At 57.9% G+C, this 26513-nt stretch overlaps 1 protein-coding gene across 1 annotated transcript in view; it reads right to left on the bottom strand.

Annotated features, from left to right (window-relative positions):
- Positions 1-26513, bottom strand: part of LOC311143710 (hyccin 2-like) — a 161344-nt gene that overhangs the window by 35125 nt on the left and 99706 nt on the right. The window contains exon 7 of the mRNA XM_084179578.1: positions 12684-12799. Within this exon, the coding sequence (XP_084035704.1) occupies positions 12684-12799 (116 nt within the window). The remainder of the gene's footprint in view (positions 1-12683; positions 12800-26513) is intronic.

Below are 26513 nucleotides of genomic sequence, written 5' to 3' on the forward strand. Positions count from 1 at the left end.
GGAACAGAGGGATTGGGGCCAGGGGGAGAGGGGGAACAGAGGGATTGGGGCCAGGGGGAGAGGGGGAACAGAGGGATTGGGGCCAGGGGGAGAGGGGGAACAGAGGGATTGGGGCCAGGGGGAGAGGGGGAACAGAGGGATTGGGGCCAGGGGGAGAGGGGGAACAGAGGGATTGGGGCCAGGGGGAGAGGGGGAACAGAGGGATTGGGGCCAGGGGGAGAGGGGAACAGAGGGATTGGGGCCAGGGGGAGAGGGGGAACAGAGGGATTGGGGCCAGGGGGAGAGGGGGACAGAGGGATTGGGGGAGAGGGGACAGAGGGATTGGGGAGAGGGAACAGAGGGATTGGGGCCAGGGGGAGGGGGGACAGAGGGATTGGGGCCAGGGGGAGAGGGAACAGAGGGATTGGGGGAGAGGGAACAGAGGGATTGGGGGAGAGGGAACAGAGGGATTGGGGCCAGGGGGAGGGGGGACAGAGGGATTGGGGCCAGGGGGAGAGGGAACAGAGGGATTGGGGGAGAGGGAACAGAGGGATTGGGGGAGAGGGAACAGAGGGATTGGGGCCAGGGGGAGAGGGGGAACAGAGGGATTGGGGCCAGGGGGAGAGGGAACAGAGGGATTGGGGCCAGGGGGAGAGGGGGAACAGAGGGATTGGGGCCAGGGGGAGAGGGGACAGAGGGATTGGGGGAGAGGGGACAGAGGGATTGGGGAGAGGGAACAGAGGGATTGGGGCCAGGGGGAGGGGGGACAGAGGGATTGGGGCCAGGGGGAGAGGGAACAGAGGGATTGGGGGAGAGGGAACAGAGGGATTGGGGGAGAGGGAACAGAGGGATTGGGGCCAGGGGGAGGGGGGACAGAGGGATTGGGGCCAGGGGGAGAGGGAACAGAGGGATTGGGGGAGAGGGAACAGAGGGATTGGGGGAGAGGGAACAGAGGGGTTGGGGCCAGGGGGAGAGGGGGAACAGAGGGATTGGGGCCAGGGGGAGAGGGGACAGAGGGATTGGGGCCAGGGGGAGAGGGGGAACAGAGGGATTGGGGCCAGGGGGAGAGGGGACAGAGGGATTGGGGCCAGGGGGAGAGGGAACAGAGGGATTGGGGCCAGGGGGAGAGGGGGAACAGAGGGATTGGGGCCAGGGGGAGAGGGAACAGAGGGATCGGGGGAGAGGGGACAGAGGGATTGGGAGAGAGGGAACAGAGGGATTGGGGCCAGGGGGAGAGGGAACAGAGGGATTGGGGCCAGGGGGAGAGGGAACAGAGGGATTGGGGCCAGGGGGAGAGGGGACAGAGGGATTGGGGCCAGGGGGAGAGGGGGAACAGAGGGATTGGGGCCAGGGGGAGAGGGGACAGAGGGATTGGGGCCAGGGGGAGAGGGAACAGAGGGATTGGGGCCAGGGGGAGAGGGGGAACAGAGGGATTGGGGCCAGGGGGAGAGGGAACAGAGGGATTGGGGGAGAGGGAACAGAGGGATTGGGGCCAGGGGGAGAGGGAACAGAGGGATTGGGGCCAGGGGGAGAGGGAACAGAGGGATTGGGGCCAGGGGGAGAGGGAACAGAGGGATTGGGGCCAGGGGGAGAGGGGGAACAGAGGGATTGGGGCCAGGGGGAGAGGGGGAACAGAGGGATTGGGGCCAGGGGGAGAGGGGGAACAGAGGGATTGGGGCCAGGGGGAGAGGGAACAGAGGGATTGGGGCCAGGGGGAGAGGGGACAGAGGGATTGGGGGAGAGGAAACAGAGGGATTGGGGGAGAGGGAACAGAGGGATTGGGGCCAGGGGGAGGGGGGACAGAGGGATTGGGGCCAGGGGGAGAGGGAACAGAGGGATTGGGGGAGAGGGAACAGAGGGATTGGGGGAGAGGGAACAGAGGGGTTGGGGCCAGGGGGAGAGGGGGAACAGAGGGATTGGGGCCAGGGGGAGAGGGGACAGAGGGATTGGGGCCAGGGGGAGAGGGGGAACAGAGGGATTGGGGCCAGGGGGAGAGGGGACAGAGGGATTGGGGCCAGGGGGAGAGGGAACAGAGGGATTTGGGGAGAGGGGACAGAGGGATTGGGGCCAGGGGGAGAGAGGGAACAGAGGGATTGGGGCCAGGGGGAGAGGGAACAGAGGGATTGGGGCCAGGGGGAGAGGGAACAGAGGGATTGGGGCCAGGGGGAGAGGGGACAGAGGGATTGGGGCCAGGGGGAGAGGGAACAGAGGGATTGGGGCCAGGGGGAGAGGGAACAGAGGGATTGGGGCCAGGGGGAGAGGGAACAGAGGGATTGGGGCCAGGGGGAGAGGGAACAGAGGGATTGGGGCCAGGGGGAGAGGGAACAGAGGGATTGGGGCCAGGGGGAGAGGGAACAGAGGGATTGGGGCCAGGGGGAGAGGGGGAACAGAGGGATTGGGGCCAGGGGGAGAGGGGGAACAGAGGGATTGGGGCCAGGGGGAGAGGGGGAACAGAGGGATTGGGGCCAGGGGGAGAGGGGGAACAGAGGGATTGGGGCCAGGGGGAGAGGGGGAACAGAGGGATTGGGGCCAGGGGGAGAGGGGGAACAGAGGGATTGGGCCAGGGGGAGAGGGAACAGAGGGATTGGGGCCAGGGGGAGAGGGGGAACAGAGGGATTGGGGCCAGGGGGAGAGGGGACAGAGGGATTGGGGGAGAGGGGACAGAGGGATTGGGGAGAGGGAACAGAGGGATTGGGGCCAGGGGGAGGGGGGACAGAGGGATTGGGGCCAGGGGGAGAGGGAACAGAGGGATTGGGGGAGAGGGAACAGAGGGATTGGGGGAGAGGGAACAGAGGGATTGGGGCCAGGGGGAGGGGGGACAGAGGGATTGGGGCCAGGGGGAGAGGGAACAGAGGGATTGGGGGAGAGGGAACAGAGGGATTGGGGGAGAGGGAACAGAGGGATTGGGGCCAGGGGGAGAGGGGGAACAGAGGGATTGGGGCCAGGGGGAGAGGGAACAGAGGGATTGGGGCCAGGGGGAGAGGGGGAACAGAGGGATTGGGGCCAGGGGGAGAGGGGACAGAGGGATTGGGGGAGAGGGGACAGAGGGATTGGGGAGAGGGAACAGAGGGATTGGGGCCAGGGGGAGGGGGGACAGAGGGATTGGGGCCAGGGGGAGAGGGAACAGAGGGATTGGGGGAGAGGGAACAGAGGGATTGGGGGAGAGGGAACAGAGGGATTGGGGCCAGGGGGAGGGGGGACAGAGGGATTGGGGCCAGGGGGAGAGGGAACAGAGGGATTGGGGGAGAGGGAACAGAGGGATTGGGGGAGAGGGAACAGAGGGGTTGGGGCCAGGGGGAGAGGGGGAACAGAGGGATTGGGGCCAGGGGGAGAGGGGACAGAGGGATTGGGGCCAGGGGGAGAGGGGGAACAGAGGGATTGGGGCCAGGGGGAGAGGGGACAGAGGGATTGGGGCCAGGGGGAGAGGGAACAGAGGGATTGGGGCCAGGGGGAGAGGGGGAACAGAGGGATTGGGGCCAGGGGGAGAGGGAACAGAGGGATCGGGGGAGAGGGGACAGAGGGATTGGGAGAGAGGGAACAGAGGGATTGGGGCCAGGGGGAGAGGGAACAGAGGGATTGGGGCCAGGGGGAGAGGGAACAGAGGGATTGGGGCCAGGGGGAGAGGGGACAGAGGGATTGGGGCCAGGGGGAGAGGGGACAGAGGGATTGGGGCCAGGGGGAGAGGGAACAGAGGGATTGGGGCCAGGGGGAGAGGGAACAGAGGGATTGGGGCCAGGGGGAGAGGGAACAGAGGGATTGGGGCCAGGGGGAGAGGGAACAGAGGGATTGGGGCCAGGGGGAGAGGGAACAGAGGGATTGGGGCCAGGGGGAGAGGGAACAGAGGGATTGGGGCCAGGGGGAGAGGGGGAACAGAGGGATTGGGGCCAGGGGGAGAGGGGGAACAGAGGGATTGGGGCCAGGGGGAGAGGGGGAACAGAGGGATTGGGGCCAGGGGGAGAGGGGGAACAGAGGGATTGGGACCAGAGGGATCGGGGGAGAGGGGACAGAGGGATTGGGAGAGAGGGAACAGAGGGATTGGGGCCAGGGGGAGAGGGAACAGAGGGATTGGGGCCAGGGGGAGAGGGAACAGAGGGATTGGGGCCAGGGGGAGAGGGGACAGAGGGATTGGGGCCAGGGGGAGAGGGAACAGAGGGATTGGGGCCAGGGGGAGAGGGAACAGAGGGATTGGGGCCAGGGGGAGAGGGAACAGAGGGATTGGGGCCAGGGGGAGAGGGGACAGAGGGATTGGGGCCAGGGGGAGAGGGAACAGAGGGATTGGGGCCAGGGGGAGAGGGAACAGAGGGATTGGGGCCAGGGGGAGAGGGGACAGAGGGATTGGGGCCAGGGGGAGAGGGGACAGAGGGATTGGGGCCAGGGGGAGAGGGGACAGAGGGATTGGGGCCAGGGGGAGAGGGAACAGAGGGATTGGGGCCAGGGGAGAGGGAACAGAGGGATTGGGGCCAGGGGAGAGAGGGAACAGAGGGATTGGGGGAGAGGGGACAGAGGGATTGGGGCCAGGGGGAGAGAGGGAACAGAGGGATTGGGGCCAGGGGGAGAGGGAACAGAGGGATTGGGGCCAGGGGGAGAGGGGACAGAGGGATTGGGGCCAGGGGGAGAGGGAACAGAGGGATTGGGGCCAGGGGGAGAGGGAACAGAGGGATTGGGGCCAGGGGTGAGGGAACAGAGGGATTGGGGCCAGGGGGAGAGGGAACAGAGGGATTGGGGCCAGGGGGAGAGGGAACAGAGGGATTGGGGCCAGGGGGAGAGGGGGAACAGAGCGATTGGGGCCAGGGGGAGAGGGGGAACAGAGCGATTGGGGCCAGGGGGAGAGGGGGAACAGAGGGATTGGGGCCAGGGGGAGAGGGAACAGAGGGATTGGGGCCAGGGGGAGAGGGGGAACAGAGGGATTGGGGCCAGGGGGAGAGGGGACAGAGGGATTGGGGGAGAGGGGACAGAGGGATTGGGGGAGAGGGAACAGAGGGATTGGGGCCAGGGGGAGGGGGGACAGAGGGATTGGGGCCAGGGGGAGAGGGAACAGAGGGATTGGGGGAGAGGGAACAGAGGGATTGGGGGAGAGGGAACAGAGGGATTGGGGCCAGGGGGAGGGGGGACAGAGGGATTGGGGCCAGGGGGAGAGGGAACAGAGGGATTGGGGAGAGGGAACAGAGGGATTGGGGGAGAGGGAACAGAGGGGTTGGGGCCAGGGGGAGAGGGGGAACAGAGGGATTGGGGCCAGGGGGAGAGGGGACAGAGGGATTGGGGCCAGGGGGAGAGGGGGAACAGAGGGATTGGGGCCAGGGGGAGAGGGGACAGAGGGATTGGGGCCAGGGGGAGAGGGAACAGAGGGATTGGGGCCAGGGGGAGAGGGGGAACAGAGGGATTGGGGCCAGGGGGAGAGGGAACAGAGGGATTGGGGCCAGGGGGAGAGGGAACAGAGGGATTGGGGCCAGGGGGAGAGGGAACAGAGGGATTGGGGCCAGGGGGAGAGGGAACAGAGGGATTGGGGCCAGGGGGAGAGGGGGAACAGAGGGATTGGGGCCAGGGGGAGAGGGGGAACAGAGGGATTGGGGCCAGGGGGAGAGGGGGAACAGAGGGATTGGGGCCAGGGGGAGAGGGAACAGAGGGATTGGGGCCAGGGGGAGAGGGGACAGAGGGATTGGGGGAGAGGAAACAGAGGGATTGGGGGAGAGGGAACAGAGGGATTGGGGCCAGGGGGAGGGGGGACAGAGGGATTGGGGCCAGGGGGAGAGGGAACAGAGGGATTGGGGGAGAGGGAACAGAGGGATTGGGGGAGAGGGAACAGAGGGGTTGGGGCCAGGGGGAGAGGGGGAACAGAGGGATTGGGGCCAGGGGGAGAGGGGACAGAGGGATTGGGGCCAGGGGGAGAGGGGGAACAGAGGGATTGGGGCCAGGGGGAGAGGGGACAGAGGGATTGGGGCCAGGGGGAGAGGGAACAGAGGGATTTGGGCCAGGGGGAACAGAGGGATTGGGACCAGGGGGAGAGGGAACAGAGGGATCGGGGGAGAGGGGACAGAGGGATTGGGAGAGAGGGAACAGAGGGATTGGGGCCAGGGGGAGAGGGAACAGAGGGATTGGGGCCAGGGGGAGAGGGAACAGAGGGATTGGGGCCAGGGGGAAAGGGGACAGAGGGATTGGGGCCAGGGGGAGAGGGAACAGAGGGATTGGGGCCAGGGAACAGAGGGATTGGGGCCAGGGGGAGAGGGAACAGAGGGATTGGGGCCAGGGGGAGAGGGGACAGAGGGATTGGGGCCAGGGGGAGAGGGAACAGAGGGATTGGGGGAGAGGGGGAACAGAGGGATTGGGGCCAGGGGGAGAGGGAACAGAGGGATTGGGGCCAGGGGGAGAGGGGACAGAGGGATTGGGGCCAGGGGGAGAGGGGACAGAGGGATTGGGGCCAGGGGGAGAGGGGACAGAGGGATTGGGGCCAGGGGGAGAGGGGACAGAGGGATTGGGGCCAGGGGGAGAGGGAACAGAGGGATTGGGGCCAGGGGGAGAGAGGGAACAGAGGGATTGGGGGAGAGGGGACAGAGGGATTGGGGCCAGGGGGAGAGAGGGAACAGAGGGATTGGGGCCAGGGGGAGAGGGAACAGAGGGATTGGGGCCAGGGGGAGAGGGAACAGAGGGATTGGGGCCAGGGGGAGAGGGAACAGAGGGATTGGGGCCAGGGGAAGAGGGGACAGAGGGATTGGGGCCAGGGGGAGAGGGAACAGAGGGATTGGGGCCAGGGGGAGAGGGAACAGAGGGATTGGGGCCAGGGGGAGAGGGAACAGAGGGATTGGGGCCAGGGGGAGAGGGAACAGAGGGATTGGGGCCAGGGGGAGAGGGAACAGAGGGATTGGGGCCAGGGGGAGAGGGGGAACAGAGGGATTGGGGCCAGGGGGAGAGGGGACAGAGGGATTGGGGCCAGGGGGAGAGGGAACAGAGGGATTGGGGCCAGGGGGAGAGGGAACAGAGGGATTGGGGCCAGGGGGAGAGGGGGAACAGAGGGATTGGGGCCAGGGGGAGAGGGAACAGAGGGATCGGGGGAGAGGGGACAGAGGGATTGGGAGAGAGGGAACAGAGGGATTGGGGGAGAGGGAACAGAGGGATTGGGGCCAGGGGGAGGGGGGACAGAGGGATTGGGGCCAGGGGGAGAGGGAACAGAGGGATTGGGGGAGAGGGAACAGAGGGATTGGGGGAGAGGGAACAGAGGGATTGGGGCCAGGGGGAGAGGGGGAACAGAGGGATTGGGGCCAGGGGGAGAGGGGACAGAGGGATTGGGGCCAGGGGGAGAGGGGGAACAGAGGGATTGGGGCCAGGGGGAGAGGGGACAGAGGGATTGGGGCCAGGGGGAGAGGGAACAGAGGGATTGGGGCCAGGGGGAGAGGGGGAACAGAGGGATTGGGGCCAGGGGGAGAGGGAACAGAGGGATCGGGGGAGAGGGGACAGAGGGATTGGGAGAGAGGGAACAGAGGGATTGGGGCCAGGGGGAGAGGGAACAGAGGGATTGGGGCCAGGGGGAGAGGGAACAGAGGGATTGGGGCCAGGGGGAGAGGGGACAGAGGGATTGGGGCCAGGGGGAGAGGGAACAGAGGGATTGGGGCCAGGGGGAGAGAGGGAACAGAGGGATTGGGGGAGAGGGGACAGAGGGATTGGGGCCAGGGGGAGAGAGGGGACAGAGGGATTGGGGCCAGGGGGAGAGAGGGAACAGAGGGATTGGGGCCAGGGGGAGAGGGAACAGAGGGATTGGGGCCAGGGGGAGAGGGAACAGGGGGATTGGGGCCAGGGGGAGAGAGGGAACAGAGGGATTGGGGCCAGGGGGAGAGGGGACAGAGGGATTGGGGCCAGGGGGAGAGAGGGAACAGAGGGATTGGGGCCAGGGGGAGAGAGGGAACAGAGGGATTGGGGGAGAGGGGACAGAGGGATTGGGGCCAGGGGGAGAGGGGACAGAGGGATTGGGGCCAGGGGGAGAGGGGACAGAGGGATTGGGGCCAGGGGGAGAGGGAACAGAGGGATTGGGGGAGAGGGAACAGAGGGATTGGGGGAGAGGGGACAGAGGGATTGGGGCCAGGGGGAGAGGGGGAACAGAGGGATTGGGGCCAGGGGGAGAGGGGACAGAGGGATTGGGGGAGAGGGGACAGAGGGATTGGGAGAGAGGGAACAGAGGGATTGGGGGAGAGGGGACAGAGGGATTGGGGGAGAGGGGACAGAGGGATTGGGGCCAGGGGGAGAGGGAACAGAGGGATTGGGGGAGAGGGGACAGAGGGATTGGGGCCAGGGGGAGAGGGAACAGAGGGATTGGGGGAGAGGGGGAACAGAGGGATTGGGGGAGAGGGGACAGAGGGATTGGGGCCAGGAGGAGAGGGGACAGAGGGATTGGGGGAGAGGGGGAACAGCGGGATTGGGGCCAGGGGGAGAGGGAACAGAGGGATTGGGGGAGAGGGGGAACAGAGGGATTGGGGGAGAGGGGACAGAGGGATTGGGGCCAGGAGGAGAGGGGACAGAGGGATTGGGGGAGAGGGGGAACAGAGGGATTGGGGCCAGGGGGAGAGGGAACAGAGGGATTGGGGGAGAGGGGGAACAGAGGGATTGGGGCCAGGGGGAGAGGGAACAGAGGGATTGGGGCCAGGGGGAGAGGGGACAGAGGGATTGGGGCCAGGAGGAGAGGGGACAGAGGGATTGGGGGAGAGGGGGAACAGAGGGATTGGGGGAGAGGGGGAACAGAGGGATTGGGGCCAGGGGGAGAGGGAACAGAGGGATTGGGGCCAGGGGGAGAGGGAACAGAGGGATTGGGGCCAGGGGGAGAGGGAACAGAGGGATTGGGGAGAGGGGACAGAGGGATTGGGGCCAGGGGGAGAGGGAACAGAGGGATTGGGGCCAGGGGGAGAGGGAACAGAGGGATTGGGGCCAGGGGGAGAGGGGACAGAGGGATTGGGGGAGAGGGAACAGAGGGATTGGGGCCAGGGGGAGAGGGGACAGAGGGATTGGGGGAGAGGGGGAACAGAGGGATTGGGGCCAGGGGGAGAGGGGACAGAGGGATTGGGGGAGAGGGGGAACAGAGGGATTGGGGCCAGGGGGAGAGGGGCCAGAGGGATTGGGGGAGAGGGGGAACAGAGGGATTGGGGCCAGGGGGAGAGGGGACAGAGGGATTGGGGGAGAGGGAACAGAGGGATTGGGGCCAGGGGGAGAGGGGGAACAGAGGGATTGGGGCCAGGGGGAGAGGGGACAGAGGGATTGGGGCCAGGGGGAGAGGGGACAGAGGGATTGGGGCCAGGGGGAACAGAGGGATTGGGGCCAGGGGGAGAGGGGGAACAGAGGGATTGGGGCCAGGGGGAGAGGGGGAACAGAGGGATTGGGGCCAGGGGGAGAGGGGACAGAGGGATTGGGGCCAGGGGGAGAGAGGACAGAGGGATTGGGGCCAGGCGGAGAGGGAACAGAGGGATTGGGGCCAGGTGGAGAGAGGACAGAGGGATTGGGGCCATGGGGAACAGAGGGATTGGGGCCAGGGGGAGAGGGAACAGAGGGATTGGGGCCAGGGGGAGAGGGGACAGAGGGATTGGGGGAGAGGGAACAGAGGGATTGGGGCCAGGGGGAGAGAGGGAACAGAGGGATTGGGGGAGAGAGGGAACAGAGGGATTGGGGGAGAGGGGAGAGAGGACAGAGGGATTGGGGCCAGGGGGAGAGGGAACAGAGGGATTGGGGCCAGGGGGGGAGAGGGAACAGATGGATTGGGGCCAGGGGGAGAGGGGGAACAGAGGGATTGGGGCCAGGGGGAGAGGGAACAGAGGGATTGGGGCCAGGGGGAGAGGGAACAGAGGGATTGGGGCCAGGGGGAGAGGGAACAGAGGGATTGGGGCCAGGGGGAGAGGGTACAGAGGGATTGGGGGAGAGGGAACAGAGGGATTGGGGCCAGGGGGAGAGAGGGAACAGAGGGATTGGGGGAGAGGGGACAGAGGGATTGGGGCCAGGGGGAGAGAGGGAACAGAGGGATTGGGGGAGAGGGGAGAGAGGACAGAGGGATTGGGGCCAGGGGGAGAGGGAACAGAGGGATTGGGGCCAGGGGGAGAGGGAACAGAGGGATTGGGGCCAGGGGGGGAGAGGGAACAGATGGATTGGGGCCAGGGGGAGAGGGGGAACAGAGGGATTGGGGCCAGGGGGAGAGGGGGAACAGAGGGATTGGGGCCAGGGGGAGAGGGAACAGAGGGATTGGGGCCAGGGGGAGAGGGAACAGAGGGATTGGGGCCAGGGGGAGAGGGAACAGAGGGATTGGGGGAGAGGGAACAGAGGGATTGGGGCCAGGGGGAGAGAGGGAACAGAGGGATTGGGGGAGAGGGAACAGAGGGATTGGGGGAGAAGGGACAGAGGGATTGGGGGAGAGGGAACAGAGGGATTGGGGCCAGGGGGAGAGGGAACAGAGGGATTGGGGCCAGGGGGAGAGGGGGAACAGAGGGATTGGGGCCAGGGGGAGAGGGAACAGAGGGATTGGGGCCAGGGGGAGAGGGAACAGAGGGATTGGGAACAGAGGGATTGGGGCCAGGGGGAGAGGGGACAGAGGGATTGGGGGAGAGGGAACAGAGGGATTGGGGCCAGGGGGAGAGGGAACAGAGGGATTGGGGCCAGGGGGAGAGGGAACAGAGGGATTGGGGCCAGGGGGAGAGGGAACAGAGGGATTGGGGGAGAGGGAACAGAGGGATTGGGGCCAGGGGGAGAGAGGGAACAGAGGGATTGGGGGAGAGGGGACAGAGGGATTGGGGGAGAGGGAACAGAGGGATTGGGGCCAGGGGGAGAGGGGGAACAGAGGGATTGGGGCCAGGGGGAGAGGGGGAACAGAGGGATTGGGGCCAGGGGGAGAGGGAACAGAGGGATTGGGGCCAGGGGGAGAGGGGACAGAGGGATTGGGGCCAGGGGGAGAGGGATTGGGGGAGAGGGATTGGGGCCTGGGGGAGAGGGATTGGGGCCAGGGGGAGAGGGATTGGGGGAGAGGGAACAGAGGGATTGGGGCCAGGGGGAGAGGGAACAGAGGGATTGGGGCCAGGGGGAGGGGGGACAGAGGGATTGGGGCCAGGGGGAGAGGGAACAGAGGGATTGGGGGAGAGGGAACAGAGGGATTGGGGGAGAGGGAACAGAGGGGTTGGGGCCAGGGGGAGAGGGGGAACAGAGGGATTGGGGCCAGGGGGAGAGGGGACAGAGGGATTGGGGCCAGGGGGAGAGGGGACAGAGGGATTGGGGCCAGGGGGAGAGGGAACAGAGGGATCGGGGGAGAGGGGACAGAGGGATTGGGAGAGAGGGAACAGAGGGATTGGGGCCAGGGGGAGAGGGAACAGAGGGATTGGGGCCAGGGGGAGAGGGAACAGAGGGATTAGGGCCAGGGGGAGAGGGGGAACAGAGGGATTGGGGCCAGGGGGAGAGGGGACAGAGGGATTGGGGCCAGGGGGAGAGGGAACAGAGGGATTTGGGCCAGGGGGAGAGGGGACAGAGGGATTGGGGCCAGGGGGAGAGGGAACAGAGGGATCGGGGGAGAGGGGACAGAGGGATTGGGAGAGAGGGAACAGAGGGATTGGGGCCAGGGGGAGAGGGAACAGAGGGATTGGGGCCAGGGGGAGAGGGAACAGAGGGATTGGGGCCAGGGGGAGAGGGGACAGAGGGATTGGGGCCAGGGGGAGAGGGAACAGAGGGATTGGGGCCAGGGGGAGAGGGGGAACAGAGGGATTGGGGCCAGGGGGAGAGGGAACAGAGGGATTGGGGCCAGGGGGAGAGGGAACAGAGGGATTGGGGCCAGGGGGAGAGGGGACAGAGGGATTGGGGCCAGGGGGAGAGGGGACAGAGGGATTGGGGCCAGGGGGAGAGGGGACAGAGGGATTGGGGCCAGGGGGAGAGGGGACAGAGGGATTGGGGCCAGGGGGAGAGGGGACAGAGGGATTGGGGCCAGGGGGAGAGGGGACAGAGGGATTGGGGCCAGGGGGAGAGGGAACAGAGGGATTGGGGCCAGGGGGAGAGGGGGAACAGAGGGATTGGGGCCAGGGGGAGAGGGGGAACAGAGGGATTGGGGCCAGGGGGAGAGGGAACAGAGGGATTGGGGCCAGGGGGAGAGGGAACAGAGGGATTGGGGCCAGGGGGAGAGGGAACAGAGGGATTGGGGCCAGGGGGAGAGGGAACAGAGGGATTGGGGCCAGGGGGAGAGGGAACAGAGGGATTGGGGCCAGGGGGAGAGGGAACAGAGGGATTGGGGCCAGGGGGAGAGGGAACAGAGGGATTAGGGCCAGGGGGAGAGGGGGAACAGAGGGATTGGGGCCAGGGGGAGAGGGGGAACAGAGGGATTGGGGCCAGGGGGAGAGGGAACAGAGGGATTGGGGCCAGGGGGAGAGGGAACAGAGGGATTGGGGACAGGTGGGGAGAGGGAACAGAGGGATTGGGGACAGGTGGAGAGGGGGAACAGAGGGATTGGGGCCAGGTGGAGAGGGGGAACAGAGGGATTGGGGCCAGGGGGAGAGGGAACAGAGGGATTGGGGCCAGGGGGAGAGGGAACAGAGGGATTGGGGGAGAGGGAACAGAGGGATTGGGGCCAGGGGGAGAGAGGCCGGAGAGAGAGGCCAGTAGGGGGAGGCAGAGAAGAGCCAGGTTGAGGCCTCTACCAGAACCTGTTCTGGGCAGTGAAGGTTTCTCTCTGGGGTGGAGGGTTAGGGGTCAGAGGTCAGGGTTAGTACCTGTTCTGGGCGGTGAAGGTCTCTCTCTGAGGGTGCAGTCCGCTGTAGACGACCTTGATGAGGTCATGATGACTCAGAGCTCCCTCTGTCAGACCCATGGAGCCTAGACTGGAGGGCTGGAGAGAAAGTCACACACAAACAACTAAAAGATCCATTTAGCAGAGATCAGTACAGTCTGACACAGCAGTATTTAACTGATGAATACATGAGACCATTAGTCTGACACAGCAGTATTTAACTGATGAATACATGAGACCATTAGTCTGACACAGCAGTATTTAACTGATGAATACATGAGACCATTAGTCTGACACACAGCAGTATATAGCAGAGTTGTGGACTCCAGTCACATGACTTGGACTTGGATCCTTAAGACTCGGGACTGATGACTTAAAATTATCTGGCCAGGTTTTATAACGTTTTGTCACTCATGTTGTAATGATGTTACGTTTGATACCGGAGCTCTGAGGCATGCATCGAAATCACTAAGCAGTTTATTTCGAAGCAGTGTGCCGATGCCTGTATCACTTTATCAGAAGCACGTGCTCAATGACGTCCGAAGCTTCATTTCGTCTAACAACCACCTGATTAGTTTGGCGTTGGTTTGGTAGAAGACAAAACGCTACTCTGAACGCGCGCTACAGCGGGTGGGACGTCGTCTATAATCATGCCAGTCCTCTCTCCCAGCTTGTCCTCTCTCCCAGCTTGTAGGGAGAGAGGACTGGCATGGTCCTCTGTAGCTCAGCTGGTAGAGCACGGCGCTTGTAACGCCAAGGTAGTGGGTTCGATCCCTGGGACCACCCATACACAAAAAAAAAAATATGTATGCACACATGACTGTAAGTAGCTTTGGATAAAAGCGTCTGCTAAATGGCATATTATTATTATTATTATTATTATTATATTATATTTGGCTGCTATAAATTATTGACCAGCAGGTGCCAGTAGTGTTCACTGTGTTGATCAAAGCCTCATGAAATGAACCTATTTTCAACACAATGGTCTGGAAAGCCTCAACACTTCAGGAGGCTGTGTTTCCTTATCACTATCATTATTGGGCATCAGAGTCTCTGGATTACTCTCAACACAGCCAGAGACCGTAGCATCGCCGTTGCAACAGATTGGCTAGTGAAACACACACTTGGCCTTCTGATTGGACCAGCAAACTGTCAATCAACACAGCTCTAGGATCAGGTGCAGAACAAACATCAGCTTGTAGGGAGAGGGGACTGGCATCAACATCAGCTTGTAGGGAGAGGGGACTGGCATCAACATCAGCTTGTAGGGAGAGGGGACTGGCATCAACATCTCATTGTAGGGAGAGAGGACTGGCATCAACATCTCATTGTAGGGAGAGAGGACTGGCATCAACATCTCATTGTAGGGAGAGAGGACTGGCATCAACATCAGCTTGTAGGGAGAGAGGACTGGCATCAACATCTCATTGTAGGGAGAGAGGACTGGCATCAACATCAGCTTGTAGGGAGAGAGGACTGGCATCAACATCTCATTGTAGGGAGAGAGGACTGGCATCAACATCAGCTTGTAGGGAGAGGGGACTGGCATCAACATCAGCTTGTAGGGAGAGAGGACTGGCATCAACATCTCATTGTAGGGAGAGAGGACTGGCATCAACATCTCATTGTAGGGAGAGAGGACTGGCATCAACATCTCATTGTAGGGAGAGAGGACTGGCATCAACATCAGCTTGTAGGGAGAGAGGACTGGCATCAACATCAGCTTGTAGGGAGAGAGGACTGGCATCAACATCAGCTTGTAGGGAGAGGGGACTGGCATCAACATCAGCTTGTAGGGAGAGGGGACTGGCATCAACATCAGCTTGTAGGGAGAGAGGACTGGCATCAACATCTCATTGTAGGGAGAGAGGACTGGCATCAACATCAGCTTGTAGGGAGAGAGGACTGGCATCAACATCTCATTGTAGGGAGAGAGGACTGGCATCAACATCTCGCTGTAGGGAGAGGGGACTGGCATCAACATCAGCTTGTAGGGAGAGGGGACTGGCATCAACATCAGCTTGTAGGGAGAGGGGACTGGCATCAACATCTCATTGTAGGGAGAGAGGACTGGCATCAACATCTCATTGTAGGGAGAGAGGACTGGCATCAACATCTCATTGTAGGGAGAGAGGACTGGCATCGACATCAGCTTGTAGGGAGAGAGGACTGGCATCAACATCAGCTTGTAGGGAGAGAGGACTGGTATCAACATCAGCTTGTAGGGAGAGAGGACTGGCATCAACATCAGCTTGTAGGGAGAGAGGACTGGCATCAACATCAGCTTGTAGGGAGAGGGGACTGGCATCAACATCAGCTTGTAGGGAGAGGGGACTGGCATCAACATCAGCTTGTAGGGAGAGAGGACTGGCATCAACATCTCATTGTAGGGAGAGAGGACTGGCATCAACATCAGCTTGTAGGGAGAGAGGACTGGCATCAACATCTCGCTGTAGGGAGAGGGGACTGGCATCAACATCTCGCTGTAGGGAGAGGGGACTGGCATCAACATCAGCTTGTAGGGAGAGGGTACTGGCATCAACATCAGCTTGTAGGGAGAGGGGACTGGCATCAACATCTCATTGTAGGGAGAGAGGACTGGCATCAACATCTCATTGTAGGGAGAGAGGACTGGCATCGACATCAGCTTGTAGGGAGAGAGGACTGGCATCAACATCAGCTTGTAGGGAGAGAGGACTGGCATCAACAGCTTGTAGGGAGAGAGGACTGGCATCAACATCAGCTTGTAGGGAGAGAGGACTGGCATCAACATCAGCTTGTAGGGAGAGAGGACTGGCATCAACATCTCATTGTAGAGAGAGAGGACTGGCATCAACATCAGCTTGTAGGGAGAGAGGACTGGCATCAACATCAGCTTGTAGGGAGAGAGGACTGGCATCAACATCTCATTGTAGGGAGAGAGGACTGGCATCAACATCAGCTTGTAGGGAGAGAGGACTGGCATCAACATCTCATTGTAGAGAGAGAGGACTGGCATCAACATCAGCTTGTAGGGAGAGAGGACTGGCATCAACATCAGCTTGTAGGGAGAGAGGACTGGCATCAACATCTCATTGTAGGGAGTGGGGACTGGCATCAACATCTCGCTGTAGGGAGAGGGGACTGGCATCAACATCAGCTTGTAGGGAGAGAGGACTGGCATCAACATCTCATTGTAGGGAGAGCGGACTGGCATCAACATCAGCTTGTAGGGAGAGAGGACTGGCATCAACATCAGCTTGTAGGGAGAGAGGACTGGCATCAACATCACCTTGTAAGGAGAGGACTGGCATCAACATCAGCTTGTAAGGAGAGAGGACTGGCATCAACATCAGCTTGTAGGGAGAGGGGACTGGCATCAACATCAGCTTGTAGGGAGAGAGGACTGGCATCAACATCAGCTTGTAGGGAGAGAGGACTGGCATCAACATCAGCTTGTAGGGAGAGAGGACTGGCATCAACATCAGCTTGTAAGGAGAGAGGACTGGCATCAACATCAGCTTGTAGGGAGAGGGGACTGGCATCAACATCAGCTTGTAGGGAGAGGGGACTGGCATCAACATCAGCTTGTAGGGAGAGAGGACTGGCATCAACATCAGCTTGTAAGGAGAGAGGACTGGCATCAACATCAGCTTGTAAGGAGAGAGGACTGGCATCAACATCAGCTTGTAAGGAGAGAGGACTGGCATCAACATCAGCTTGTAGGGAGAGGGGACTGGCATCAACGTCAGCTTGTAGGGAGAGAGGACTGGCATCAACATCAGCTTGTAGGGAGAGAGGACTGGCATCAACATCAGCTTGTAGGGAGAGGGGACTGGCATCAACATCAGCTTGTAGGGAGAGAGGACTGGCATCAACATCAGCTTGTAGGGAGAGGGGACTGGCATCAACATCAGCTTGTAGGGAGAGGGGACTGGCATCAACATCAGCTTGTAGGGAGAGGGGACTGGCATCAACATCAGCTTGTAGGGAGAGAGGACTGGCATCAACATCAGCTTGTAGGGAGAGGGGACTGGCATCAACATCAGCTTGTAAGGAGAGAGGACTGGCATCAACATCAGCTTGTAAGGAGAGAGGACTGGCATCAACATCAGCTTGTAGGGAGAGAGGACTGGCATCAACATCAGCTTGTAGGGAGAGAGGACTGGCATCAACATCAGCTTGTAGGGAGAGGGGACTGGCATCAACATCAGCTTGTAGGGAGAGGGGACTGGCATCAACATCAGCTTGTAGGGAGAGGGGACTGGCATCAACATCAGCTTGTAGGGAGAGAGGACTGGCATCAACATCAGCTTGTAGGGAGAGAGGACTGGCATCAACATCAGCTTGTAGGGAGAGGGGACTGGCATCATAAATGGTTTGGCGATCAACAACATGAACTGTTTATGTTGAAAGCTCACCAGCAATGGGGCATCAAGCAACAATTACTAGCATATGCTACTGGTCCTTTTGTATGTCAAAATTGCTTGAAATGTATAATTTACATTGCCTTCAGAAAGTATTCACACCCCTTGACTTTTTCCAAATTTTGTTGTGTTACAGCCTGAATTTAAAATGGATTAAATTGAGATTTTGTGTCACTGGACTACACATAACACCCCATAATGTCAAAGTGGAATTATGTTTTTCGAAATTTTTACTAATTAATACAAAATGAAAAGCTGAAATGTTTTGAGTCAATAAGTATTCAACCCCTATGTTATGGCAAGCCTAAATAAGTTCAGGAGTAAAACATTTATTAACAAGTCACATAATAAGTTGCATGGACTCACTCTGTGTGCAATAATAGTGTTTAACATGATTTTTTTATGACTACCTCAACTCTGTACCCAAAACATAAAATGATCCTTAAGGTCCCTCAGTCAACCACAAAGACCAGGGAGGTTTTCCAATGCCTCGCAAAGAAGGGTTCTACTAAGCTATATGGAGTTGTTTTAAGAAGGTAATTCACCAAGGATTATTTAACTATTTGATTTTGAATTTTAAGAGCCCTTGAAGTATGAAAAAAAAAAAAAGATATACAGTATATATTTTTGGTCTTACTGCTATTAGCCCATACAAACACAATGAATAACAGATGCACTACATGGAACAAGAGAGTCCCCCAAAAAAATATCAAAAGGAAGTTTATATCAGAAAAAAAGTATGTGGACACCCCTTCAAATTAGTTAATTTGGCTATTTCAGCCACACCCGTTGCTGACAAGCATATAAAATTGGGAGACAAATTCACCTTTCAGCAGGACAATAACCTAAAACACTTGCCCAAATTATACACTGGAGTTGCTTACCAAGATGACAATGAACGTTCCGGAGTGAACTAGTTACAGTTTTGACTGAAATCGTCTTGAAAATCTGTGGCAAGACTTGAAAATGTGTCTAGCAATGATCAACAACCAACTTCACAGAGCTTGAAGAATTTAAAAATGAATGTGCAAATATTGTACAATCCAGGTGTGCAACAGTCTTAGAGACTCACGGCTGTAATCGCTGCCAAAGGTGGTTCTACCATGTATTGACTCAGGGGTGTGAATACTTACGCCAATTAAATATTTATGCTTCTAATTTTCAAGAAATGTGCCAAAGATTCTAAAAACATATTTAAACTTTTCCATTATGGGGTATTCTGGGCTGATGAGTGAAAACGACCAATCTATTTAATCCATTTTGAATTCAGGCTGGAACAACAAGACGTGGAATAAGCTTGCATTTGGAATTTGTTGTTAAAATGAATAATTCCTGAGGTGAAGACGCACCACTCCGCAAACTCCCACCAGTAGGGGGCGCTTTGTTCTCCTGTTCAAATGTTTGCTGTTTCTTTCACACCTTTAAATTCATATCTGGTATATCTATATTCCATCTAATCCTACAGTAATTGCTAGGGTTTCATGTTTGATACGATACATTTTCATTGACCATTTCTTACCCTCTGAGTGGGCGCAATGTTTATTGTGCACATAAACGTTCTACTCATGAGGTAGAAGTCAATGTTTGGTTTCCTCCTTCCTTATGTCAGAGCTTCGTGTGCCTGTGTCCTGTGTCTCGGTCATTCTGATTCCGTGTACTAGGAGAGCACGCTTCAGTGTACATAGAAATAGGCAGCAGTTGAGCCATGTAGTCAAATGTGACTATACAACACAATACTGTATTAAGGATAGGAAGCCTTTAAATAGGAACATTTGCCTGGGCTGAACTGGCACACTGTAGAGTAGAGTTCTGCTCTGAGGAGAAGAAGAGCCAGAGACACTCAGTCATTGTGGCAGTGAGCAGAGGAGGGCTCTTTCAGTCATATCAGGGGGAGAAAGCAGTGAGGGAATTCATTCTGGATGAGACTAGTGGTGTATGGAGGGTATGCAAGTCCAGCCTAGTCCAGCCTAGGGGTCGGCAGGGGGGCGCCTAGGGGTCGGCAGGGGGGCGCCTAGGGGTCGGCAGGGGTGCGCCTAGGGGTCGGCAGGGGGTGCGCCTAGGGGTCAGCAGGGGGTGCGCCTAGGGGTCGGCAGGGGGTGCGCCTAGGGGTCGGCAGGGGGTGCGCCTAGGGGTCGGCAGGGGGTGCGCCTAGGGGTCGGCAGGGGGGGGCGCCTAGGGGTCGGCAGGGGGGGCGCCTAGGGGTCGGCAGGTTTTTTTTTTAAGGAACTCAGTCCAGCTTTCAACTTACTCTTCAAAGTTGTAATAGTAGAACGCACAAGGTGAAATGTCTATATGCTATTTCTATATTGGTCGTGCATCAGCAGTTCCTCTTGTCATGTCAGTCATTACAGACCTTAGAGAGATATTTATAACTGGTCAGAAATGTCCAGATCAACAAGCCCATGTCAGCAAAAAAATGTTTGCTATGTTTTTTAACCCATAGATATACTTTTTTTGTCAATCAAATATCACATGAATACACATTAGACATGGCAAAATGTGTAGAATTGCAAGAAAATAAGCTTTAAAGCTGCTAAATGTTTTATCCGCCAACCATAGTGTCATGAACAGTGCTTGTATCCATAGAAAAAACGCGCAGGGAGGAGTGGGATGTTCCCCAACGCTGGACAGGGGGCCTGAGTAAAAACACGCAGGGAGGAGTGGGATGTTCCCCAACGCTGGACAGGGGGCAGGGAGGAGTGTGATGTTCCCCAACGCTGGACAGGGGGCAGGGAGGAGTGGGATGTTCCCCAACGCTGGACAGGGGGCCTGAGTAAAAACGCGCAGGGAGGAGTGGGATGTTCCCCAACGCTGGACAGGGGGCCTGAGTAAAAACGTTAGGGAGGAGTGGGATGTTCCCCAACGCTGGACAGGGGGCCTGAGTAAAAACGCGCAGGGAGGAGTGGGATGTTCCCCAACGCTGGACAGGGGGCCTGAGTAAAAACGTTAGGGAGGAGTGGGATGTTCCCCAACGCTGGACAGGGGGCCTGAGTAAAAACATTAGGGAGGAGTGGGATGTTCCCCAACGCTGGACAGGGGGCCTGAGTAAAAACGTTAGGGAGGAGTGGGATGTTCCCCAACGCTGGACAGGGGGCCTGAGTAAAAACGTTAGGGAGGAGTGGGATGTTCCCCAACGCTGGACAGGGGGCCTGAGTAAAAACGTTAGGGAGGAGTGGGATGTTCCCCAACGCTGGACAGGGGGCCTGAGTAAAAACGTTAGGGAGGAGTGGGATGTTCCCCAACGCTGGACAGGGGGCCTGAGTAAAAACATTAGGGAGGAGTGGGATGTTCCCCAACGCTGGACAGGGGGCCTGAGTAAAAACGTTAGGGAGGAGTGGGATGTTCCCCAACGCTGGACAGGGGGCCTGAGTAAAAACGTTAGGGAGGAGTGGGATGTTCCCCAACGCTGGACAGGGGGCCTGAGTAAAAACGTTAGGGAGGAGTGGGATGTTCCCCAACGCTGGACAGGGGGCCTGAGTAAAAACGCGCAGGGAGGAGTGGGATGTTCCCCAACGCTGGACAGGGGGCCTGAGTAAAAACGCGCAGGGAGGAGTGGGATGTTCCCCAACGCTGGACAGGGGGCCTGAGTAAAAACGCGCAGGGAGGAGTGGGATGTTCCCCAACGCTGGACAGGGGGCCTGAGTAAAAACGTTAGGGAGGAGTGGGATGTTCCCCAACGCTGGACAGGGGGCCTGAGTAAAAACACGCAGGGAGGAGTGGGATGTTCCCCAACGCTGGACAGGGGGCCTGAGTAAAAACGCGCAGGGAGGAGTGGGATGTTCCCCAACGCTGGACAGGGGGCCTGAGTAAAAACGTTAGGGAGGAGTGGGATGTTCCCCAACGCTGGACAGGGGGCCTGAGTAAAAACGTCAGGGAGGAGTGGGATGTTCCCCAACGCTGGACAGGGGGCCTGAGTAAAAACGTTAGGGAGGAGTGGGATGTTCCCCAACGCTGGACAGGGGGCCTGAGTAAAAACGTCAGGGAGGAGTGGGATGTTCCCCAACGCTGGACAGGGGGCCTGAGTAAAAACGTTAGGGAGGAGTGGGATGTTCCCCAACGCTGGACAGGGGGCCTGAGTAAAAACGTTAGGGAGGAGTGGGATGTTCCCCAACGCTGGACAGGGGGCCTGAGTAAAAACGTTAGGGAGGAGTGGGATGTTCCCCAACGCTGGACAGGGGGCCTGAGTAAAAACACGCAGGGAGGAGTGGGATGTTCCCCAACGCTGGACAGGGGGCAGGGAGGAGTGGGATGTTCCCCAACGCTGGACAGGGGGCCTGAGTAAAAACGTTAGGGAGGAGTGGGATGTTCCCCAACGCTGGACAGGGGGCCTGAGTAAAAACGCGCAGGGAGGAGTGGGATGTTCCCCAACGCTGGACAGGGGGCCTGAGTAAGAACGCGCAGGGAGGAGTGGGATGTTCCCCAACGCTGGACAGGGGGCCTGAGTAAAAACGCGCAGGGAGGAGTGGGATGTTCCCCAACGCTGGACAGGGGGCCTGAGTAAAAACGTTAGGGAGGAGTGGGATGTTCCCCAACGCTGGACAGGGGGCCTGAGTAAAAACACGCAGGGAGGAGTGGGATGTTCCCCAACGCTGGACAGGGGGCCTGAGTAAAAACGCGCAGGGAGGAGTGGGATGTTCCCCAACGCTGGACAGGGGGCCTGAGTAAAAACGTTAGGGAGGAGTGGGATGTTCCCCAACGCTGGACAGGGGGCCTGAGTAAAAACGCGCAGGGAGGAGTGGGATGTTCCCCAACGCTGGACAGGGGGCCTGAGTAAAAACGTTAGGGAGGAGTGGGATGTTCCCCAACGCTGGACAGGGGGCCTGAGTAAAAACGCGCAGGGAGGAGTGGGATGTTCCCCAACACTGGACAGGGGGCCTGAGTAAAAACGCGCAGGGAGGAGTGGGATGTTCCCCAACGCTGGACAGGGGGCCTGAGTAAAAACGTTAGGGAGGAGTGGGATGTTCCCCAACGCTGGACAGGGGGCCTGAGTAAAAATGCGCAGGGAGGAGTGGGATGTTCCCCAACGCTGGACAGGGGGCCTGAGTAAAAACGCGCAGGGAGGAGTGGGATGTTCCCCAACGCTGGACAGGGGGCCTGAGTAAAAACGTTAGGGAGGAGTGGGATGTTCCCCAACGCTGGACAGGGGGCCTGAGTAAAAACGCGCAGGGAGGAGTGGGATGTTCCCCAACGCTGGACAGGGGGCCTGAGTAAAAACGTTAGGGAGGAGTGGGATGTTCCCCAACGCTGGACAGGGGGCCTGAGTAAAAACGTTAGGGAGGAGTGGGATGTTCCCCAACGCTGGACAGGGGGCCTGAGTAAAAACGTTAGGGAGGAGTGGGATGTTCCCCAACGCTGGACAGGGGGCCTGAGTAAAAACGCGCAGGGAGGAGTGGGATGTTCCCCAACGCTGGACAGGGGGCCTGAGTAAAAACGCGCAGGGAGGAGTGGGATGTTCCCCAACGCTGGACAGGGGGCCTGAGTAAAAACGTTAGGGAGGAGTGGGATGTTCCCCAACGCTGGACAGGGGGCCTGAGTAAAAACGCGCAGGGAGGAGTGGGATGTTCCCCAACGCTGGACAGGGGGCCTGAGTAAAAACGCGCAGGGAGGAGTGGGATGTTCCCCAACGCTGGACAGGGGGCCTGAGTAAAAACGTTAGGGAGGAGTGGGATGTTCCCCAACGCTGGACAGGGGGCCTGAGTAAAAACGCGCAGGGAGGAGTGGGATGTTCCCCAACGCTGGACAGGGGGCCTGAGTAAAAACGTTAGGGAGGAGTGGGATGTTCCCCAACGCTGGACAGGGGGCCTGAGTAAAAACGCGCAGGGAGGAGTGGGATGTTCCCCAACGCTGGACAGGGGGCCTGAGTAAAAACGCGCAGGGAGGAGTGGGATGTTCCCCAACGCTGGACAGGGGGCCTGAGTAAAAACGCGCAGGGAGGAGTGGGATGTTCCCCAACGCTGGACAGGGGGCCTGAGTAAAAACGTTAGGGAGGAGTGGGATGTTCCCCAACGCTGGACAGGGGGCCTGAGTAAAAACGTTAGGGAGGAGTGGGATGTTCCCCAACGCTGGACAGGGGGCCTGAGTAAAAACGTTAGGGAGGAGTGGGATGTTCCCCAACGCTGGACAGGGGGCCTGAGTAAAAACGCGCAGGGAGGAGTGGGATGTTCCCCAACGCTGGACAGGGGGCCTGAGTAAAAACGTTAGGGAGGAGTGTGATGTTCCCCAACCCTGGACAGGGGGCCTGAGTAAAAACGTTAGGGAGGAGTGGGATGTTCCCCAACGCTGGACAGGGGGCCTGAGTAAAAACGTTAGGGAACACCTCCCCTATAGTGCACTACTTTTCAGCAGGGCCCATAGTGCCCTACAGAGGGAGTAGGGTGCCATTAGCCTCACAGTAACAGGTGAGGGCTAACATAACACCAGCACACACACACTTCCATTTGGCCTGGTAGAATAGTAGCTAAACAATTGGCGTGTTCCAGCTAATGAGCTCAGTTCATTGATTCTCGTATCTGTCAGGAGGTCTGTCTCGAAAGGCTTGACCAACTGCAGAGCAGCGTAGAACTAAAAATAGGAAAATTATATAAACCACCGTTGCCCCCTAGAGGTGAACGATGAGGACAGCAGCACAGAGCTGAGCCTCCATTCTTCATCCTCCAGGTGGTCAGATAATAAGCTGCCTTACGGCCAGGTTAGATGAGTCCAGGTGGTCAGATAATAAGCTGCCTTACGGCCAGGTTAGATGAGTCCAGGTGGTCAGATAATAAGCTGCCTTACGGCCAGGTTAGATGAGTCCAGGTGGTCAGATAATAAGCTGCCTTACGGCCAGGTTAGATGAGTCCAGGTGGTCAGATAATAAGCTGCCTTACGGCCAGGTTAGATGAGTCCAGGTGGTCAGATAATAAGCTGCCTTACGGCCAGGTTAGATGAGTCCAGGTGGTCAGATAATAAGCTGCCTTACGGCCAGGTTAGATGAGTCCAGGTGGTCAGATGATAAGCTGCCTTACGGCCAGGTTAGATGATAAACAGCTGGACCTACATAGTGTAATGTGTTGTTCTACAGGGTCAGCCATAGTAGTATGATAGGTCCAGTGTAATGTGTTGTTCTACAGGGTCAGCCATAGTAGTATGATAGGTGCAGTGTAATGTGTTGTTCTACAGGGTCAGCCATAGTAGTATGATAGGTCCAGTGTAATGTGTTGTTTTACAGGGTCAGCCATAGTAGTATGATAGGTCCAGTGTAATGTGTTGTTCTACAGGGTCAGCCATAGTAGTATGATAGGTCCAGTGTAATGTGTTGTTCTACAGGGTCAGCCATAGTAGTATGATAGGTCCAGTGTAATGTGGTGTTTTACAGGGTCAGCCATAGTAGTATGATAGGTCCAGTGTAATGTGTTGTTCTACAGGGTCAGCCATAGTAGTATGATAGGTGCAGTGTAATGTGTTGTTCTACAGGGTCAGCCATAGTAGTATGATAGGTCCAGTGTAATGTGGTGTTTTACAGCGTCAGCCATAGTAGTATGATAGGTCCAGTGTAATGTGTTGTTCTACAGGGTCAGCCATAGTAGTATGATAGGTCCAGTGTAATGTGTTGTTCTACAGGGTCAGCCATAGTAGTATGATAGGTCCAGTGTAATGTGTTGTTCTACAGGGTCAGCCATAGTAGTATGATAGGTCCAGTGTAATGTGTTGTTCTACAGGGTCAGCCATAGTAGTATGATAGGTCCAGTGTAATGTGGTGTTTTACAGGGTCAGCCATAGTAGTATGATAGGTCCAGTGTAATGTGTTGTTCTACAGGGTCAGCCATAGTAGTATGATAGGTGCAGTGTAATGTGTTGTTTTACAGGGTCAGCCATAGTAGTATGATAGGTCCAGTGTAATGTGTTGTTCTACAGGGTCAGCCATAGTAGTATGATAGGTGCAGTGTAATGTGTTGTTTTACAGGGTCAGCCATAGTAGTATGATAGGTCCAGTGTAATGTGTTGTTTTACTGGGTCAGCCGTAGTAGTATGATAGGTCCAGTGTAATGTGTTGTTCTACAGGGTCAGCCATAGTAGTATGATAGGTCCAGTGTAATGTGGTGTTTTACAGGGTCAGCCATAGTAGTATGATAGGTCCAGTGTAATGTGTTGTTCTACAGGGTCAGCCATAGTAGTATGATAGGTCCAGTGTAATGTGTTGTTCTACAGGGTCAGCCATAGTAGTATGATAGGTCCAGTGTAATGTGGTGTTCTACAGGGTCAGCCATAGTAGTATGATAGGTGCAGTGTAATGTGTTGTTTTACAGGGTCAGCCATAGTAGTATGATAGGTGCAGTGTAATGTGTTGTTTTACAGGGTCAGCCATAGTAGTATGATAGGTGCAGTGTAATGTGTTGTTTTACAGGGTCAGCCATAGTAGTATGATAGGTGCAGTGTAATGTGTTGTTTTACAGGGTCAGCCATAGTAGTATGATAGGTCCAGTGTAATGTGTTGTTTTACTGGGTCAGCCGTAGTAGTATGATAGGTCCAGTGTAATGTGTTGTTCTACAGGGTCAGCCATAGTAGTATGATAGGTCCAGTGTAATGTGGTGTTTTACAGGGTCAGCCATAGTAGTATGATAGGTCCAGTGTAATGTGTTGTTCTACAGGGTCAGCCATAGTAGTATGATAGGTCCAGTGTAATGTGTTGTTCTACAGGGTCAGCCATAGTAGTATGATAGGTCCAGTGTAATGTGGTGTTCTACAGGGTCAGCCATAGTAGTATGATAGGTGCAGTGTAATGTGTTGTTTTACAGGGTCAGCCATAGTAGTATGATAGGTGCAGTGTAATGTGTTGTTTTACAGGGTCAGCCATAGTAGTATGATAGGTGCAGTGTAATGTGTTGTTTTACAGGGTCAGCCATAGTAGTATGATAGGTCCAGTGTAATGTGTTGTTCTACAGGGTCAGCCATAGTAGTATGATAGGTGCAGTGTAATGTGTTGTTTTACAGGGTCAGCCATAGTACTACGGTGCCCCTGGAGCAAATTAGGGTTAAGTACCTTGCCCAAAGGCACATTGACAGATTTTTCACCTTGTCGGCTCGGGTATTCAAACCAGCGACCTTTCGGTTACTGGCCCAACGGTCTAACTGCTAGGCTACCAGTCTTACCTCGTGATACACAGAGGGCTTGGACAGGGAGGGGACGGTGAACAACAGGCTACCAGTCTTACCTCGTGATACACAGAGGGCTTGGACAGGGAGGGGACGGTGAACAACAGGCTACCAGTCTTACCTCGTGATACACAGAGGGCTTGGACAGGGAGGGGACGGTGAACAACAGGCTACCAGTCTTACCTCGTGATACACAGAGGGCTTGGACAGTGAGGGGACGGTGAACAACAGGCTACCAGTCTTACCTCGTGATACACAGAGGGCTTGGACAGGG

This window comes from Coregonus lavaretus (assembly GCF_964263955.1).
Source record: "Coregonus lavaretus genome assembly, chromosome: 16".
Taxonomy (NCBI): domain Eukaryota; kingdom Metazoa; phylum Chordata; class Actinopteri; order Salmoniformes; family Salmonidae; genus Coregonus; species Coregonus lavaretus.